General features: G+C 36.0%; 1 protein-coding gene across 2 annotated transcripts in view; it reads left to right on the plus strand.

The window, feature by feature from the left end:
• LOC129466899 (LINE-1 retrotransposable element ORF2 protein) overlaps positions 1–17,779 on the plus strand; it is a 258,698-nt gene extending 240,919 nt beyond the window's left edge. For both annotated transcript variants that reach the window (XM_063621306.1, XM_063621307.1), the window contains one exon: positions 647–17,779. In XM_063621306.1, coding sequence (XP_063477376.1) covers positions 3,842–5,251 — 1,410 coding nt within the window. In that variant the 5' untranslated portion in view covers positions 647–3,841 and the 3' untranslated portion in view covers positions 5,252–17,779. The remainder of the gene's footprint in view (positions 1–646) is intronic.
• The last annotated feature ends 2,403 nt before the right edge of the window (positions 17,780–20,182 follow it).

Below are 20,182 nucleotides of genomic sequence, written 5' to 3' on the forward strand. Positions count from 1 at the left end.
GGTGATGTTCATTTGAATAAAGTAAGAGGTTTATTTCCTTTGTAAGCTAACATACACTCTGCACGTGCAGTCTAAATATAACTTTAAAATGTTTAATTGTCATGAAACAATTGGGTATTTGATAATTCTAGCTTTTCTATACAAATGGGAATAACAGAAGTATCTCAACTTTAGATAAAAGAGGTAGAGATGGATAAATTAGACAATTTTATGTAAGATAATAAATAATTACCAAATGAGAACATTAAACCTGACATTGTATTAGAGATAGATTAATGGACCAAGTTATACAAAGTTAATAGAAACAAGAGGGGAAATATATTTGTGTATCTAAATAAGCCTAGGTTTTAGACTGGAAGATTCTCATGATGTCTCATATCTATGAATTTCATGTTCTGGAGAGCCAGGTGACTTGAGGAGCAGATACTCAAAATTGAAGCAAAAATAAATTAAGAAAACTTGCCTCTGAGGGCTGTGCCCACAGCAAGAGCTCTCCTCCTTGCATGACACCACTGAGGGCATTGTACCAGGAAGATAGGGGAGCCTATAAAAATGAGAAAAAAAAAGAAAAAAATCAAATAATTTTTCATCTCTTGTAATCTAAATTTTTCTGACTTCATGAAAATATCCTTTTGTTCTATTTTAGGTTTAATGGTTGGAAGACTATTGATCTTAAAATTCTGACATTAGTCATACTAAGAAGTTTTAAATCACTACAAAAGAAAAGGGATGGTGATTACATATTCAAATTATTGACAGTTAAGCAAAGCAAATCCACCATACTACTGAATGTCCTGATGAAAAGTCCATGAACCGCCTTCTTTACTGTTACAGGGCAATGAAGGATCCCACTGAAAGCTGTCAAAAGAAAAGAAACTTTATCCATGAATTGGTATTGCTTGGGAATAATCTTTAAGTTTTATAAGGCTCAGTAGATTTTGGATCATTAAATACTTCCTATTCTATATATTTTCAAATATAAGTGAAAGGCGCTACATGTAAAAAGTTCTAATTGAATCTTTGGATTCTATTTTAATTATAAATAATAGATACTAAAAATATTTCCATTTAGCTTTTTTTAAAGTCAGGTTTACTGAGGTATAACTTACATAAATTGTAATTCATCCATTATACTGCTCAGTTCTATGTTTTGTCAAATGCATATAGTTGCAAATCCATCACCATAATCAAACATAGAACAGTTCTTCAAAACAATCTTCTCATTTTCCTTCTTAGTCAATCTCTTCTCTCCTCCTCCATTGCCTATTAACCACTGATCTGTTGTCTGTTCCTATAATTTTGTCTTTTCTGGATTGTCACATAATGGAATTATAGAATATGTAGGCTTCTGAATCTGGCTCCTTTCACTTAGCTTTATACAATTGAGATTCATCTATGTTGCTGCATGTATTAGTACTTTATTTCTTTTCTTGCTGAACAGTATTCCATTGTGTGGATGTACTAGTCTATTATTCATTAGGTTTTGAATACTTTTTCTATTTCCATTTGATTATATGTTTTCCTACCATTCTTAAGTTATATATTTGAATTAAAATAATATAGGAACACAGAAATATGACTTCCTTAGGAAGTCATATTTCCAAGTTTCCAAAGGAATCTCTTGCTCAGCTAGCTTCATCTTTCTTCCTTGTATCTCTCTTTATGTTAGAAAGAAGAAGTGTCTTTGCTCCATTTAGCAAGATAATGTCTTACCTGAACACCACTATGGAATTTCCATTTAATCTCTCTTTCTGAATAATACTCAAAATAGAAAACACAAATTAAAGACACAGCCAATTAACCACAACCTTGGCTTCATAGTCCATTGAATTTCTGGAGTTAAAATGTAAAATAACTGAAATAAAGAATTCACTAGAGAGACTCAACAGCAGATTTGAGGAGTCAGAAGAGAGAATCACCAAACTAGAAACTAGTCGATTGAAATTTATTGAATCTGAGGAGGAGAAAACAAAACAAACAAACAAACAAACAAAAAACAAGAATAAAGACAAAGGAACAGAGCCTTAGAGACCTGTGGGATACCATTAAGTATAGCAATATAATGGGTATCCCCCCAAAAGAGGGAGATAATATTTAAAGAAATAACAGCTGAAAACATCTCAAGTTTAATGAAAAATCCTAACTTGCTAATCCAAAAATCTCAAAAAAATCCAACTAGTGTAAACTAAAATAAATGTACATCTAGACACATTATAGTCAAATCATCAAAAAAGAAAGACAACACAGAGAGAATCTTGAAAGCAGCAAGAGAAAAGTGACTTATCACATAAAAGGGATACTGAAAAAAGGTTAACAGCTAATTTGTCATCAGAAAGTGCGGAATCCAGCAGGAAATGAGTTGACATATTCAAAGTGCTGAAAGACAAATACTATCAACACAGATTTCTTCATTCAGCAAAACTATTCTTTAAAAATGAAGGAGAAATTAAGACATTCTCAGATTTTAAAAAGCTGCAAGAATTTGTTGTTAGTAGACCTATCCTACAAGAAATTCTAAAGGAAATCCTTCAGGCTGAAATAAAAAGGCATTAGGTAGTAACTTGAATCCAAATAAAACATAAAGAGTCCTGATAAGGGTACCTATGTAGGTAAATATATCAGACAATATAAATATACTTTTGTTTGTAGGACTTCTTATATCTGATTTAAAAGACAACTACATAAAGCACTAGTTACAAAACTGTGTAGATAGAACGGTAAAAATGTAATTTGTGACTTTGTGCTATGACTATAATAGCACAAAGGAGGGAGAAAGGGACTGGAACTATATTAGGACAAAGTTTATACTACTGAAATTTTTTTTTTTTATTATACTTTAGGTTTTAGGGTACATGTGCACAATGTGCAGGTTTGTTACATATGTATCCATGTGCCATGTTGGTTTGCTGCACCCATTAACTCGTCATTTAGCATTAGGTATATCTCCTAATGCTGTCCCTTCCCCCTCCCCCTACCCCACAACAGTCCCCGGAGTGTGATGTTCCCCTTCCTGTGTCCATGAGTTCTCATTGTTCAATTCCCACCTATGAGTGAGAACATGCGGTGTTTGGTTTTTGGTCCTTGCGATAGTTTACTGAGAATGATGGTTTCCAGTTTCATCCATGTCCCTACAAAGGACATGAACTCATCATTTTTTATGGCTGCATAGTATTCCATGGTGTATAGGTGCCACATTTTCTTAATCCAGTCTATCGTTGTTGGACATTTGTGTTGGTTCCAAGTCTTTGCTATTGTGAATAGTGCCACAATAAACATACGTGTGCATGTGTCTTTATAGCAGCATGACTTATAGTCCTTTGGGTACATACCCAGTAATGGGATGGCTGGGTCAAATGGTATTTCTAGTTCTAGATCCCTGAGGAATCGCCACACTGACTTCCACAATGGTTGAAGTAGTTTACCGTCCCACCAACAGTGTAAAAGTGTTCCTATTTCTCCACGTCCTCTCCAGCACCTGTTGTTTCCTGACTTTTTAATGATGGCCATTCTAACTGGTGTGAGATGGTATCTCATTGTGGTTTTGATTTGCATTTCTCTGATGGCCAGTGATGATGAGCATTTTTTCATGTGTTTTTTGGCTGCATAAATGTCTTCTTTTGAGAAGTGTCTATTCATGTCCTCTGCCCACTTTTTGATGGGGTTGTTTGTTTTTTTCTTGTAAATTTGTTTGAGTTCATTGTAGATTCTGGATATTAGCCCTTTGTCAGATGAGTAGGTTGTGAAAATTTTCCCCCATTTTGTAGGTTGCCTGTTCACTCTGATTGTAGTTTCTTTTGCTGTGCAGAAGCTCAAAAAAGAGAATTTCAGACCAATATCCTTGATGAACATTGATGCAAAAATCCTCAATAAAATACTGGCAAACCGAATCCAGCAGCACATCAAAAAGCTTATACACCATGATCAAGTGGGCTTCATCCCTGGGATGCAAGGCTGGTTCAACATACGCAAATCAATAAATGTAATCCAGCATATAAACAGAACCAAAGACAAAAACCACATGATTATCCCAATAGATGCAGAAAAGGTCTTTGACAAAATTCAACAGCCCTTCATGCTAAAAACTCTCAATAAATTAGGTATTGATGGGACGTATCTCAAAATAATAAGAGCTATCTATGACAAACCCACAGCCAATATCATACTGAATGAGCAAAAACTGGAAGCATTCCCTTTGAAAACTGGCACAAGACAGGGATGCCCTCTCTCACCACTCCTATTCAACATAGTGCTGGAAGTTCTGGCCAGGGCAATCAGGCAGGAGAAGGAAATAAAGGGTATTCAATTAGGAAAAGAGGAAGTCAAATTGTCCCTGTTTGCAGATGACATGATTGTATATCTAGAAAACCCCATTGGCTCAGCCCAAAATCTCCTTAAGCTGATTAGCAACTTCAGCAAAGTCTCAGGATACAAAATCAATGTACAAAAATCACAAGCATTCTTGTACACCAATCACAGACAAACAGAGAGCCAAATCATGAGTGAACTCTCATTCACAATTGCTTCAAAGAGAATCAAATACCTAGGAATCCAACTTACAAGGGATGTGAAGGACCTCTTCAAGGAGAACTACAAACCACTGCTCAATGAAATAAAAGAGGATACAAACAAATGGAAGAACATTCCATGCTCATGGGTAGGAAGAATCAATATCGTGAAAATGGCCATACTGCCCAAGGTAATTTATAGATTCAATGCCATCCCCATCAAGCTACCAATGACTTTCTTCACAGAATTGGAAAAAACTACTTTAAAGTTCATATGGAACCAAAAAAGAGCCCGCATCGCCAAGTCAATCCTAAGCCAAAAGAACAAAGCTGGAGGCATCACGCTACCTGACTTCAAACTATACTACAAGGCTACAGTAACCAAAACAGCATGGTACTGGTACCACAACAGAGACATAGATCAATGGAACAGAACAGAGCCCTCAGAAATAATGCCGCATATCTACAACTATCTGATGTTTGACAAACCTGACAAAAACAAGAAATGGGGAAAGGATTCCCTATTTAATAAATGGTGCTGGGAAAACTGGCTAGCCATATGTAGAAAGCTGAAACTGGATGCCTTCCTTACACCTTATACAAAAATTAATTCAAGATGGATGAAAGACTTACATGTTAGACCTAAAACCATAAAAACCCTAGAAGAAAACCTAGGCAATACCATTCAGGACATAGGCATGGGCAAGGACTTCATGTGTAAAACACCAAAAGCAATATACTACTGAAATTAAGTTGATATTAATCCAAACTAGGTTGTTTCAAAATAAGATATCAATTGTAATCCTCAGGGCAACTACTAAGAAAATAGTTAAACAGTAAAGTAAAAGAAACATAAGAAAATGAAAATGGAACACAGAAAATAGCTACTTAATACAAAAAGAAACAGTATTTGAAGAATAGAGACGCAAAAAAAGACATAAGACATACAATATACCAAAAAAAACCATAAATCCAACTTTATCAGTGATCATATTAAATGTAAATAGACTAAAATTCCACCCTAAGATCCCAGTATTTCTAGAGCTATGGGAGAAAATACAGCCACTGCTTGAAAGACTGCAAGGGAAACAGCGTCCTCAGAGGACAGCCAGGTTTTCAGTGAAGGAAAAAGATGAAGAGAATCATGGTGAATTTCAAAAGTTACGAAAGTGTGGGAAAAAAGATAGGATCAAGAAATGGCAAAGCCTTATGGGGATTAGAGAGTGGGAAATGAAGAAAGACCTGGAATTAGGAGATGCTTATGGTGTTCATGCAACAGGGATAAAAATCATGAGGTGAGTCTTGGTGTATGGACTCAAGTCAGTGAGTTTTAGTGGAAAGGGTAGATGTTTGTGGCTCCTTTCTGAATTCTGTTAATTGAGCAGAAGACATTGAGGAACTATTGTCTCAGTTCAGAACTTACTGATCATGCTGGGGAAGGGGTAGGCCTACTCTGAGTGGGAGCTTCCCCTTGGGTCCTATTAATAGAGTTAAAGAGGACTGTGAAAAGCAAAGCTTGCTCAAAGTGTGGGTCCCTTCTCAACCTTCCTCCTCCTCCTCATCATCATCAGTATCATCAGCAGCATCAATATGACCAAGTTATGATAAGTTTTTCACATAATAGTCATGCTCCTATTTGGAAAAATGAAAATGACAGCCTAGTTAAATCAATTTTATTATAAATACATATGTTATTATCACTTAGTGGAGAATGAATTCTTTGCTTATTTTATTGCATTTCCAGCAAATTATGAACACTTTTTAAATATTAAATACTAAGAAATAAATATATTGTAAGCTGAATTACTAAAATTACATATATTAAGATAAACTACTTCAAACAAAAGTGTCATTACATATAAAAGAATCTGAGTAGTCTTTAAATTCGCTCCCAATGGCCCTTAAATTAACCATGTACCATAATATTATATAACATATCTGTATTTACTGTTTCATTCATTTGACATATGTTTATTAAGCACTTATAGGTCTACATTATTAGAGGTGTTAAAGTTTCAGTGGTAGAAAATACACCAGATCTCTGATCTCACGATACTTGAATTATAGAGGAGGAGTTAGACAACAAACAAATAAACAAGTGATGTCAGATAAGTGCTCTGAGAAAACATAATGCAGGGAAAGGCAATAAAGCCTGACATGGGGTGGAAGGAATGGAAAGGAAGGCGCTATTTAACATTGAATTAGTGTGAAAGTATTGGGCATAAGAAAGAGTGGGTGCAAAAGCCCTGAGCCAGGTGTATGCTTGGTCTGATAAAGTGGATTTCGGGAGGCCAGGTAGGCTGAAATGGAGTTAAATAATGCAGTGAGTGATGGAAAATGAGAATAGGGAAGTTAGATGGTGGTGAAGAGTCTGAGTCTTACTGTGAATGAGATGAGGAACTATCAGAGTTTTGAGCAGAAAAATTACATGATCTACATTGCGTGTTTACTTTATAAACAATGTCTCCATGTTTACTTTGACTGCTATGCCAGGAATACATTGTAGGGAGCAAGGGCACCATCCGAAAGACAAATTTTGAAGCAGTTAAAATAATCCATGTGAGAGATGACAGTGACTTGGACAAGGTCGATAGAGGAGAGGTTGTAAGAAGTGGTTCAGTTTTGAATCTATTTCACAAACAAGAGGTAACAGGAATTGTTGATGGATTGGCAGTGGAGGTGTGAGAGGGAAAAAAAAAAAAGTAAAATGGACATTGATGTTTTAAGCATAAGCAGCTAAAAAAATACATTTGCAATTGATTGAAATGGGAGGGACTGAGGAAGAAGCCATTTAGGGAAGAAGTCAAGAGTTGATTTGGACATCAAGTGAAGATGTCAAGTGAGCAGTTGGATATGAGGGTCTGGAATTTAACGGAAGAGTCTGGGTCTGCAAACAGACATTTGAAAGTCATTAAGATGTGGAAGATATTAAAGCCGCAAGGGCTGGAAGAGATCGAGACGGTGAACATAAACAGAGAGAAGAGGCCTGAGGACTGAGCACTGGGACATTCCAACACAGGAAGAGGAGAGGGTTTGCCAAATAGAAGAAAGTCTAAAAGTGATAAAAGGACATTTTTTAAATCATTTAAAAGTTATCAGAAAAATATGGGACCCGTCACACTTTTCATGCAGATATGGAGAGAAAGGGTATTATAGAGGCAGTAATAGAAAAAAATATATCCATTGCAATTTTATCATATTATGTTCTTATATTCTCTCGTATATATTATATAGTATATTAATTTATAGATATATATTCACATATTCATGAATGAATCCATTACAGTGCCTATTATAACCACTGTCCCTTTCTTAGGACGCTTTTTAAAAAATCTTCAGCTAGCTACTAACAAAATGACCCTTTAGGCTGAGATAAGGGTCTGTGAGCCTGAAGAAGTTACCCATGAGAAGGATGGAAAGTGGAAGTCCCGTAATAAAGAGAAACAAACTCCAGAGTGAAGAGAGAGGTGGCAGGCTGATCACAACCCGAGGCAGATGGTTATTGAGTCATGATAATAGTGAGTTTTGTTGGCCAGGTGCAGTGGCTCATGCCTGTAGTCCTAACACTTTGGGAGGCCTAGGAAGTGGATCTCTCCAGCCCGGGAGATTGAGACCAGCCTGGGCAATATAGTGAGAACCCATCTCTAAAAAAGAAAAATTTCAAAAATAGTGTTGTTAAGGTCTGCTAAGGGAAAAACAAGATAAACTTGGTGCAAGAAGATATTTGGATTTTTTCTGATTCCTAAAGTACATAAATCAGTCCCTATGATGAGGCTGGTGTAGATGGCTCTCTACTTATGTGACATTTCTGTTGCTCTTGCTGTCATGAGTGCATTCAGATGAAACTCATTAGTGTTTCCACTGAGGAAGGGTTCTAATCTTTGCTTCCAGAAAGATCTTGGTTTATACTCAAAATTAAATATTTACACTATTTGTTGTTAAGTCAATAAATAATGCCAATAAATATTGATTTAAAAGTCAAAAAGAATCGTTAATCATTTACTGTGCTGATATCACAAGAAATAATAAAGTGCATTCATGCTAAAATCATAATTAAAATTTAGTAAGGTATTCACTATTTTAAATTAAATTGGTTTTACAAGTGTGACAAGAAGCTGTGTGGTAGACGATCTTCACAGCATAAAAATTTTGAAACTAACTGCAGGGTAGAGCTCTAAAATCTTAAATTTCTTTTAAGATTTTAAAATGAGTATGGTTTTAAGTCTTATATGAGTATGGTTTGAAAAAGAGTAGTGACCCCCAAAATTCTAAAGTGGAAATCTGAAGGCTCGAGTTTTAATCCCAGCTCTGCCACCAAAAGCTGTATGTTATTTAGCAAGTACCTGATATTCTTATTTGTCAATTATACTTCAATAAAGCTGAAAAAAACCAAATAACTAAAACTCTTGTCTCAGTTTCTTTAAAGTGAGGTGATTGAAATACATGATTTTTCAAGTTTCTTTAAGTCTGTATGACACACATTTCTCTAGGAACATAATGTAAATTGAAACTTCTTCCAGAATAAGGCTATCATATCGATAGGAACTAGGAAACTCCGGATGTTTGAACAGAGTTTTAGAAGTAGCAGAACACAGTCACTCCTTCCATGTTAAGATACCTCTAAAATATGTACAAAAGCTTCATATTTTGTGTAGACACCAGATAAACCTCTGACTATGCTTAGGGTAGCCCAAGTTAGACTTGCCTGGGCTAAACAGTATGGTAAGGTTTTGATTGCCTGAGGTTGAAATATGCCGTTAGACCACCCTCACTCAACTCTGCTAACAAATGTTCATTGAGCTGCTATTGTATGTTAAGTCACATGTTAGGTTCCAGGGATTCAACAATGAACAAGAGCACAGCACCTGTTTGAGGTGATAAATGATGAGTAATCAGAAAATTACAATTATGCAACAAATACCTTGACAGAGAAAAGTTCTATGGAAGCAGCAGGTAGGTGTATCTTGCTTAGACCAATGGGATAGGGAAAAATTCAAAAATGGAAGATTATCTGAACAAGACCTAAGAGTCAAATTATTGGGATAGGGAGAAACAGAAAGAACAGAATGTATTGAGATCTGAAACTAAGTGTGAGGACAGGAGTTGTAAGAGATGAGGCTGGAAAAGTCAGGGGTGTGAAAGGAAAATAAATCTTGGGGCCCCAAAATCACTAAGCTAAAGGGAAAAGTCAAGCTGGTAACTGCTTAGGGCAAACCTGCCTCCCATTTTATTCAAAGTCATCCGTCTGCTCACGAGATAGATGCATATCTGATTGCCTCCTTTGGAAAGGCTAATCAGAAACTCAAAAGAATGAAACCATTAGTCTCTCATCAACCTATGACCTGGAAGCCCCCTCCCTGCTTCGAGTTGTCCCACCTTTCTGGACAAAACCAACATATGGCTTACATATATTGATTGATGTCTCATGTCTGCCTAAAATTTATAAAACCAAGCTGTGCCCTGACCACCTGGGGCACATGTCGTCAGGATCTCCTGAGGCTGTGTCATGAGTGCATGTCCTCAACCTTGGCAAAATAAACTTTCTAAATTAACTGAGACTTGTCTCAGATTTTCAGGGTTCACAGGGGGATGAAGAAAATGCCTCCTAAGCCATATTTTAAAAATTAAACTTTATGGCCAGGTGCAGTGACTCACACCTGTAATCCCAGCACTTTGGGAGGCCGAGGCAGGTGGATCACCTGAGGTCAGGAGTTTGAGACTAGCCTGGCCAACGTGGTGAAACCCCGTCTCCACTAAAAACACAAAAATTAGCCGGGTGTGGTGGCAGGTGCCTGTAATCATAGCTATTTGGGAGGCTGAGGCACGAGAATTGCGTGAACCCAGGAGGTGGAGGTTGCAGTGAGCCGAGATTGCGCCACTGCACTCCAGCCTGGGTGACAGAGTGAGACTTTTTCTCAAAAGAAAAGAAAAATTAAACTTTATATCATTGTCAATGGGGAGCTAGGGCCATGTTCTAAACAGGGGAGAGATAAGATCAAATTTATAATTTAGAAATGTAATTAGTTGCAGAGGAAAAAATGGATGAGAGAAGACTAGCTCTAGAATTTGCGAGGCTGAATTAATAATCCAGTTGAGAAAGGAATGGTATTGTTAATTAAGGGAGTGGTAGTGGTGATGTGAAGAATTCAAAAGACTCTCAAAGTGCTTAGGGTGCAGAATAGACAGGATATAGACGTGGAGACAAGGAAGGTAAAGATAAAACCCAGGTTTATGGCTTAGTCAATGCAGATCTTCTACTGAAGTAGAAACATAGGGCAGGAACAAGTTGATTAGAACAAACAAAACAGAAAGAAAATAAAAGAAAGAAAAAGAAAAAAAGTAATGAGCTAACTTTTCGACATGTTGACTTCAATGTCCCATGGGATATCTGAGTTAGGTGGTGTAATAAATCAGTAGTAATAAGCACTTATTTCAAAATGAGAATTTGTTCCAAAGCACTTGACATATTAGGGAACAATTTGAGTATAACGTGAATATCACGTGCTTATGCATGAATGAAGAAACCTGAACCCCACTGATTTGAACCAGGGGAATGCACAAAATGCTCACTTGCACACACCAGAAACTGCCACCTCCACCCACCTTGTGTGCTTTCCTCGAGTTTTGCTATTCTTTTGCATTTGTGAATTCTCTTGAAAAACCACTCATCCAACTTCCCAAACTGTCAAATCTTACTGGTTTAAAAATGCCAAGCAGGACCTGGCATAGTGGCACACGCCTGTAATCCCAGCACTTTGGAAAGGCGAGGCGGACAGATCACTTGAGCCCAGGGGTTCGAGACCAGCCTGGGCAACATGGTGAAGTCCTGTTACTACAAAAAATAAAATAATAAAATAATTAGCTGGGTGTGGTGGCACGCACCTGTAGTCCCAGCTACCAGGGAAGCTGAGGAGAGAGGATCACCTGAGCCCAGGAAGTTGAGGCTGCAGTGAGCCGTGATTGTGCCTCTGCACTCCAGCCTGGGAGACAGAATGAGACCCTGTTTCAATAAAATAAAATAAAATAAAATAAAATAGCCAAGCAATGTGTGAAATGGAAAGCTTTACATTTTCAGGAGCAAATTGAAATAATACAGCATTTTGAAAAAATGAGAGGATATGTGATATCTCCTGAGCAACAGAAATAAAGGCATTATACTGTGGACCATCAGAGACAATGCTACAGAAATAAAACAAAGGTCTATGCTGTAAAAATAAAAGAAAGTTTTATGCCTGCAATAACTTCAAGTGCTATGATGTCAAATGAGTAACAAAGCCTAGAGCAATAAAAAACGTTTTCTTAGGTGGAAAGATTGTTGGACATACAGATTGAAGAACAACAGCAAAAAAGAATTGGGAATAACTTTTCTTGCAATGTAAGTGAAAACTCTCTCTATATAAGAAGACTTTCCATAGAAATTGCCAAATCCTGCAAAACTGGCTGTGTTTAGTGGTAGTATTAGCGCATAGCTGGTTTGGTGGTTTCCAACATCACTACAACTTCCAAAGCCTTCATCAGTTGGGCAAAGCCACAAGTGCAGATGAGAATGCTGCAAAATAGCTTCCAGTACTGATAGGGAAGTTAATTGAAAAAGAAGGCTACACATTGAATCAAATTTTCCATTTTGATGAAACAGGTATCTATTATAAACTAATTTCTTTAAGAACCTCCATCTCCAAGACAGAACACCATTCCGCATAATTTAAGGCTGCGAAAGCTTAATTGTGATGTTCTGTGCGATAGCAGAATTTAAGACTTTTTTTTTTTTATTTTTATTTTAGGTTCAGGGGTACGTGTGAAGGTTTGTTACACGCATAAATTGTGGGTTGCTGGGGTTTGGTGTACAGATTATTTCATCACCCAAGTAATAAGCACAGTACTCAATAGGTAGTTTTTCTATCTTCACCCTCCTCGCATCCTCCACCCTCAAGTAAGCCCTGGTGTCTGTTGTTTCCTTCTTTGTGTCTATACGTATTTACTGTTTAGTTCTCACTTGTAATCTGAGAACATAGGGTATTTGGTTTTCCGTTCCTGCATTAGTTCACTTAGGATAATGTCCTCCAGCTGCACCCATGTTGCTGCAATGAACAAGTTCTTGTTCTTCTCTATGGCTGCATAGTATTATTCCATGATGTTTATGTAACATATTTTCTTTATGCAGTCTCCTATTGATGGGCATTTAGGTTGATTCCATGTCTTTGCTATTGTGAATAGTGTTGTGATGAACATATGTGCATGTGTCTTTACGGTAGAATGATTTATATTCCTCTGGGTATATACCCAATAGTAGGATTGCTGGGTTGAATGGTAATTCTGTTTTAAGTTCTTTGAGAAATCACCAGACTGCTTCCCACGATGGCTGAACTAATTTACAGTCCTATTGGCAGTGTATAAGCATTCCCTCTTCTCCACAACCTCGGCAGCATCTATTTATTTATTGATTTTTTAATGACAGCCATTCTGACTGGTGTGAGATGGTATCTGTTAACATTTAAAGTGAACATTTAAGAGATGCTAATTGCTGCTACTGACGGTGAGAATGCAGAAAGTGTTGCAGAATTTTGGAAGGGATTACTGTCAAAATGGACCTTGTAGAAACCCGGAATGATGTAATAAAAGAATATTTGCATTGTATGTGATAGAAATCTCTCCATAACTTAATTCATGGATTTGAAGGATTTGAAGTTTCCAAGCAATTTTATTAAAAATTAAGGCAAGCTGTGTTGACCTAGCAAAGCAGGTTGGATTTGAGGAGGTAGAAAATGAAGATGTGGAAGAGCTACAAGACTCTTACCCTGATGATCTAATCATAGAAGACTTGAAACAACTTACTGCCGTTGGCCAAATAGAGGCAGAAGATGATGAAGATGAGGATGAGTACAAAAGCCAGAAAATAGCTTGACAATTTTATGTTTTATAAATAATTTTATAACAATTCATAATTTGACTCTCAGAGCACAAACTTAATTGTAAGTTTTTCAGGGGCACAACCTGGAGAAAAATTACTCTTAAACTAATTTATCAAATGTTCTACCTTCAATAGGATAAACTTTTTTTTTCTGCCTGCACAGTATTTACATAACTTTGGTTATTCCGTGAAATGTATCCACAGGCTTCTCAATGCAAATGTCCACATTTTCTCCAGAACTGCCATATTAAAAATAGGCTACATTTTGTTAGTAGGCCTTTAAGATATATAACAAAGAAGAATTTTTCATTTTCCGCAAAGTTTAACAAAATACATTACAAAAAACCTGAGATAAGAAACATTCCAATTTGGATTTTCCAAGATAAAAATAAGTCTGTGGATGGATCATTTGTTATTAATTTTTAACATTAAATGTAGTGAAGTTGAGTCTGTGAATATCTCTTCATAGAAAATTAATGTCAGTAACAATACAGGGAAGGGGAATTCATTCTAACTCAATCATAAATGGCTAATACATGGTTAATATGTGCCTGTGTGCAAGACAATCAAATAGCAGTGTAGTTATTGAAGGGGAAGCCCTGAAGCTTACATAACTGATTCATACTTATAATTCTATACTTACCACTGTTTATGGAAGCAATGAATCAAAGGAAAAACGATGTTATTTAAATTTAAAACTGCATGCCAATGGCTTTTAAACATCAAGATTGGAAAATTCCCAAACAAGGAATTTTCAGATTCCTAACTCCAGCAAAACTAACTTGGAAGTAATTCTGCGATATGTTATAGAAGGGTGTACAAGGTTGAAAATGCTGTTTTATGCTACTGACAAACTGCCCTTGTTCCTGCTCCCCAAACCTCTCCATGCATATAGACTCATTAGGCTGCTGGCGAGTGATAAGGGATAATAATCCTTGCCACCTGCCTGTCTCACAGCAATATTAGGAATACTAATGACAATATTGAGAATGTGTCTAATGAGAGCCTCTTGAGAGATTTTGAAATCCACAGAAGAAATATCTGCGTAATTATTTTGAGATTCATCCATTAGGTGTATGTATCAAGACATAATTTGTAAAATTTTGGGATAGTATTTTATCATATGGATATATCACAATTTGTTTATCCATTCTTCTGTTCATGAACATTTGGGTTGTTCTCAGTTTTGAGATATTATTGTTTTTAAAGCTGCTGTGAGCATTCAAGTACAAGTTATTGTATGGACGTTTTGCTTTCATCGTTCTTGGGTAAATATCTAGAAGTGGAATAGCTGGATCATGTGTTAGGTGCATGTTTAACTTGTCATGAAACTGCCAAATTGCTTTCCAAAGTGATTGTACCATTTTATATTCCCATCGGCTGTATATGAAAGTTCCAGTTTTTCTACATCCTCACCAAAACTTGGATGTGATCAGTCTTTTTAATTCTAACCATCTGTGTCTAGGGATGTTTCATTATGGCTGTCATTTGCATTTTCTTAATGACAAATGATGTTGTGTATCTTTTCATGTACTTATTTTCTCTACATGCATCTTCTCTGGTGAGGTGCTTGTTCAAATATTTTGCCAATTTTATGAGTAAATCATGTTATTACTGAGTTTGAAAAGTCCTTACATATTCAGAATACAAGTGGGTTTTTTTTTTTTTTTGAGACAGAGTCTTACTCTCTTGTCCAGGCTGGAGTGCAGTGGCATAATCATGGCTCACTGTAACCTCCGCCTCCTGGGTTCAAGTGATTCTCCTGCCTCAGCCTCCTGAGTAACTGGGGTTACAGGTGCACACCACCATGCCCAGCTAATTTTTTGGGTTTTTTTTAGTAGATACGGAGTTTCACCGTGTTGGCCAGGCTGGTCTTGAACACCTGACATCAGATGATCTGCCCGCCTTGGCCTCCCCAAGTACTGGCATTACAGGTGTGAGCTGCCTCACCCGGATGGATACAAGTTCTTTATCAGATATGTGCTTTGCAAATTTTTGTCTTAGTCTATGATTTGTCTTTTCATTTCTCTCAGTAATGTTTCATAGTTTTCAGTGTACATGGCTCCTTGTCTTTTGAAAGATTTATCCCTAAACATTTAGTATTTTTTTCTCAGTTGTGCTAGTCACATTTCAAATGTTCAACAGCAAGATGTGGTTAGTGGATTTATTAGACAGCACAGATATAGGACATTTTCATCTTCTCTAGTGTCAGACTAGACTAGGTTATAGACCATTTTGACCATTTTTCTGTTATAGACCATTGAGTTATATTTAAAATAAGTGGAGTGCTAAGACAGTAGCTCTTAAATATTCTCACCACACACAAAAAGGGTAACTATGTGAGGTGATGAATATGTCAATTAGCTTGACTGTGGTAATTATTTTACTACTCATTAAAAATCATTTTGTACACCTTAAATATATACAATTTTTATCTGTCAGTTATACCTCAATAAGTCTGAGGGGAAAAGATAATTCAGATGGCAAAAAACTTTTAAATTATCTCCTAAGATACTTTGTGAATATTTACTTTGTTATGAAATACCAAATTGTATACTTCTTTTCCTTAAAAAAAAAGTTAAAACCTAACATAAAGTAAAATTAATTATGAGTTTTAGGTATGTGACTACTGGATTTAAAAATGAAAATATAGTTAAGAATTCTTACCCAACAGTTGAGACTAAAATAGGATAGAGAGAAACAAGTACTGATTTATATATATATTTTTTACCTTTGGAAAGCAAAGGTTCAAATTTGCATAATCATTAACTTTACCTATTTCTGGTCTTAGCTGGTCTTTTGACATACTCATGTTGTTTGATGTTTGATGTGGGCTCCAAAATATGTTTGGGAAACAAACGTGATAAATGTTTACCACGACACCACTCCAAACTTACACGGTGCAAGCTTTAATAACCTTCAATGACCTAACTCATTCAAAAGTATGCTTCTTGTTGAGAGTGCTTTAATTATTCCATTGCCATTTATACTTTCTGTATATCAAAGCACTAATTTAACACCATGTGACCTTTACAGTAAGCATCAAACATAATTTCAGAATAGGACACAAAGATTTTTTTCCCAGTCTTCATCTGTATCATGCTTCGATGTGTGTGGATATCTTTAAAATCATTGATCTGTTTTTCTGTGTACCCACTGCCCCTGCTGAAATTTGTACTTAGAATCTATTTACTTGTGCTCTACATGGCTCTGATTTTGAAATTCCGATTTGGAAAGCTTTATTTATTCAGATCCCATAATGCTGATCTGGTGGTTGTAAAGAGCAGGTTTTGTACCTTCTCATATAAGGGTTATGGAAAATAAGGCATTAAAATTTGCTGCCTTCTCAAGAGGCTCTCCATATTCCTACTGGTCATGGAGTAATGGGGCAGGGTGTGCACAAACAGGAACAAACCTATCTCCCAGTTTGTTTTTGCTTTTCTGTGGTAATCCCCTGTACATCCCATGTTGATGCATCAGAAATTTTATGCAGTTAATTATATAAATTGTTCAGCTTGATGAAGTAGATTGAGGAAACTTCTACCATCAAAGTTTCTAGCTGAGCTGCCACAGTGTAATGAGTGGTCTTCAGTGACAGTGGCCAAGGGCCATTGATTTTGAATAATGTTTGTCCAGGGTTTTAGACATAAATGTTATCAAGAACTCTTTGTCCATCCACCTGATAATTAAGGAAGGGTGAGGAGTCCTCAAGGGGCTCCTAAAAAAAGGTCACTGTGGACTTGGTTGACTTCCACATTTACAAGTAGCACTTTCTTTCCCTATGCATGGGGATAATACCATTCTTCAGTGCACTTAAGTATTAAGCACTTGATGTTTCTGTGGCATTTGTAGCCAAGAAGATTTATTGAATTTCATTATAACATATTGCATACAAGGCAGTACATTATTTCTTATTGTTATGCAACTAAAATATTCATATAGTTAAAAAATTTAAACAGCTCATGTAAACTTTTTAAAACAGCCTATAATGAAAAATGAGTTTCCCTTTACCTATTCTGAAATTTTATTTATTTATTTATTTTTTTGAGACGGAGTCTCACTCTGTTGCCCAGGTTTGAGTGCAGTGGCATGATCTCGGCTCACTGCAAGCTCCGCCTCCCAGGTTCACGCCATTCTCCTGCCTCAGCCTCCCAAGGAGCTGGGACTACAGGCGCCCACCACCACACCTGGCTAATTTTTTGTACTTTTGGTAGAGATGGGGTTTCACCATGTTAGCCAGGATGGTCTCAGTCTTGATCTCCTGACCTCGTGATCAGCCCGCCTCGGCCTCCCAAAGTGCTGGGATTACAGGCATGAGCCACAGCACCCAGCCCTGAAATTTTACATTTAATAAGCATAGATCAACATATATTCATGTATCTATAGATAGATGATAGATAAATAAATAGATGATAGATGGACAGGTATATAGATAAAAGCTTATTCATACAAAGCAATATTCTAAAGCTATTAAAAGAATAAAGATCTCTAGATGCCGATATTTCAATAATAAATAAATGTTAGTATAATGTATAAATGCTCTTTCCACCTAATTATTTTTTTAAATTGCTTTGTATGGATCTATCCTAATTTTTAACCAGCTTTATTTTGATGGGCGTTTAGATATTTCTGATATTTTATAGTTAACACCCTTGTACAGTATCTTTATATGCCTGCAAGAGTGTTGGCTTCTGGAACCTGAATTACTGGACCAAAGAGCAGAGCATTTCTAATAGGTGGGTCAAACTGCTCTCCAAAGAGATAGTGTGAACAGTGTATGAATAGGCCTGATTTTCCACATTCTTGCTGGTAATTTATATGATCAAGTGTTTTGTTTTTGCTAATTGATATTACCCTATTACCACCCTATTTTGGTTAATTGATATTACCACATTATTTACCAACATCTCCATAAAAATTAGAATGAAAATTGAAATTGCAGAATAGTTAGAATAAAATAAAGATAAAAATAGGTTGAATGGGAGTCAGGCTAAAGCAATTCTCAAAAGATAATTGCTTTTCTTGTCTTAAAATTTTCTCTTAGATAAGAAATTTCTTTTATTGTCTTACATATTTATTCATTGGATAGTGGTACATATCCATGTCAATATACATATATACACCATTTCTCTTACTATGTTATATGGATCCTTTATGTCTTTTCTTATATTTTGTCTGCTTTATTTTCATATCTAGTCATCCTATTTCCAGCAGTTTTTGACTTAGTTTTGATGTCATTCCGTAAATATTCTTGAGTTAATCTTCATTGTAGATTATATCTTTTATCACTGCAAAATGCCCTTCATCTTCTTTACTCATTTTTGCCTTGAACTCAAACTTTTCTGATATTCTTATCATGTCCTCTGCTTTATTTTGTTTGCAGTTTCCTGGTATGTATTTGCTGTGGTATTCTTTCTGTATCTGTGAGGTTTAAAAACTTGATTTTCCCCTCTTCTGGAACACAATGTGTTTTATTTAAAGTTAATTTTTTTCCAATCTCAGAGATATTTTTCTGTGTTGTATTTTTGAATATTTTATCTTGTATTTGTGGGTTTCTCCACATCCCAGACATCAGGTGTCATTGTTTTGGTTCTTCTTTATCTGACCTGCACATTTATTACTTTTTCTTCCATTTCTTTAATCTTATGGTCTTTTGCATTTTCATTCACTAAAGGGTTTCTTCCGCATCAATCATTGTATTTTTAGCTATATATTTTGCTTCACTGTTTCTAATTTGAGTGTTGCTTGTATAATAATGTTGGTCTGATTCTTAATTTGTTTCTTACATATAAAACATCTACAGTGTTCTTTTTTGTCTCATTCTGTTATCCTGTATCTGTTATTTGAATGCTCATTTTATTGACTTTTGTTCTTATTCATAAAGCACTGGTGGGAATTTCCTTTTGTTTCTTGGAGCGTGTTTTTCTCCAGACTGAATTGTTCATCTACTGTTTCCTTGATATGTTGTTTTTCCCTTTCTTTAGGATGTTCATATTCTTTGTGTGTGTGTGTGTGTGTGTGTGTGTGTGTGTGTACACACACATATATATGAAATATGTCTGAGCAGTGGTTGTGGTAGAAAACTTTGATGAAAATTGAGACACTATAGTAAGACTTAAAACTCTTGAATTTTTTGCCGTCTCTTAAATGTATGTTAGAAGATGCTCTTACGTATGCAATAGTATTCTTTGCTTAACCTTGCCTTGGAACTTACATTTCATTGTAACTGCTTATTTGTCTGTATTTCCTATTAGATCATTGCTGCTCGGAGGATAGTTACAATCAATCTGCATTATAACAACCCCAGGGGCTTATTGAAAATAAAGATGCTTGGGTTCCTCTGCACCATTTCTGAATCTAAATTTGTGAAGATAGATCTTAGGAGTCCTGTATTTGAAACTCAAGTCTTGGGAAGTCCTTTTGTATAAACTCTGAGCATCTTGCTCATCATGGTGTCTCAGGCTTAAGCAGTGCCAAACAAGAGTAGGAAATCAAGATATAAGTATTAAATAAATAAGTAAATGAATAAAGAAGTTAGAAACTACATGTATTTTACAGCATATGTATTAGCCAAAGAAAATGAAAGCAAGAGTTAAATTTCAGTTTTCTTTATTCACTGTGTCTAGTGAAACAGCGTAATGTTTTATGAAGTCTTCCCATAAGTTCTTTCTCTGGTTTGTCCATCATCAGGATCCTAAAACATTGTTTCAGTGAAAAATAGAAAAATATTTAATGCAATGAAAATGTGAAACTGAAATCACTTGACCTG

This window comes from Symphalangus syndactylus, chromosome 17 (assembly GCF_028878055.3).
Source record: "Symphalangus syndactylus isolate Jambi chromosome 17, NHGRI_mSymSyn1-v2.1_pri, whole genome shotgun sequence".
In the NCBI taxonomy this organism is placed as follows: Eukaryota; Metazoa; Chordata; class Mammalia; order Primates; family Hylobatidae; genus Symphalangus; species Symphalangus syndactylus.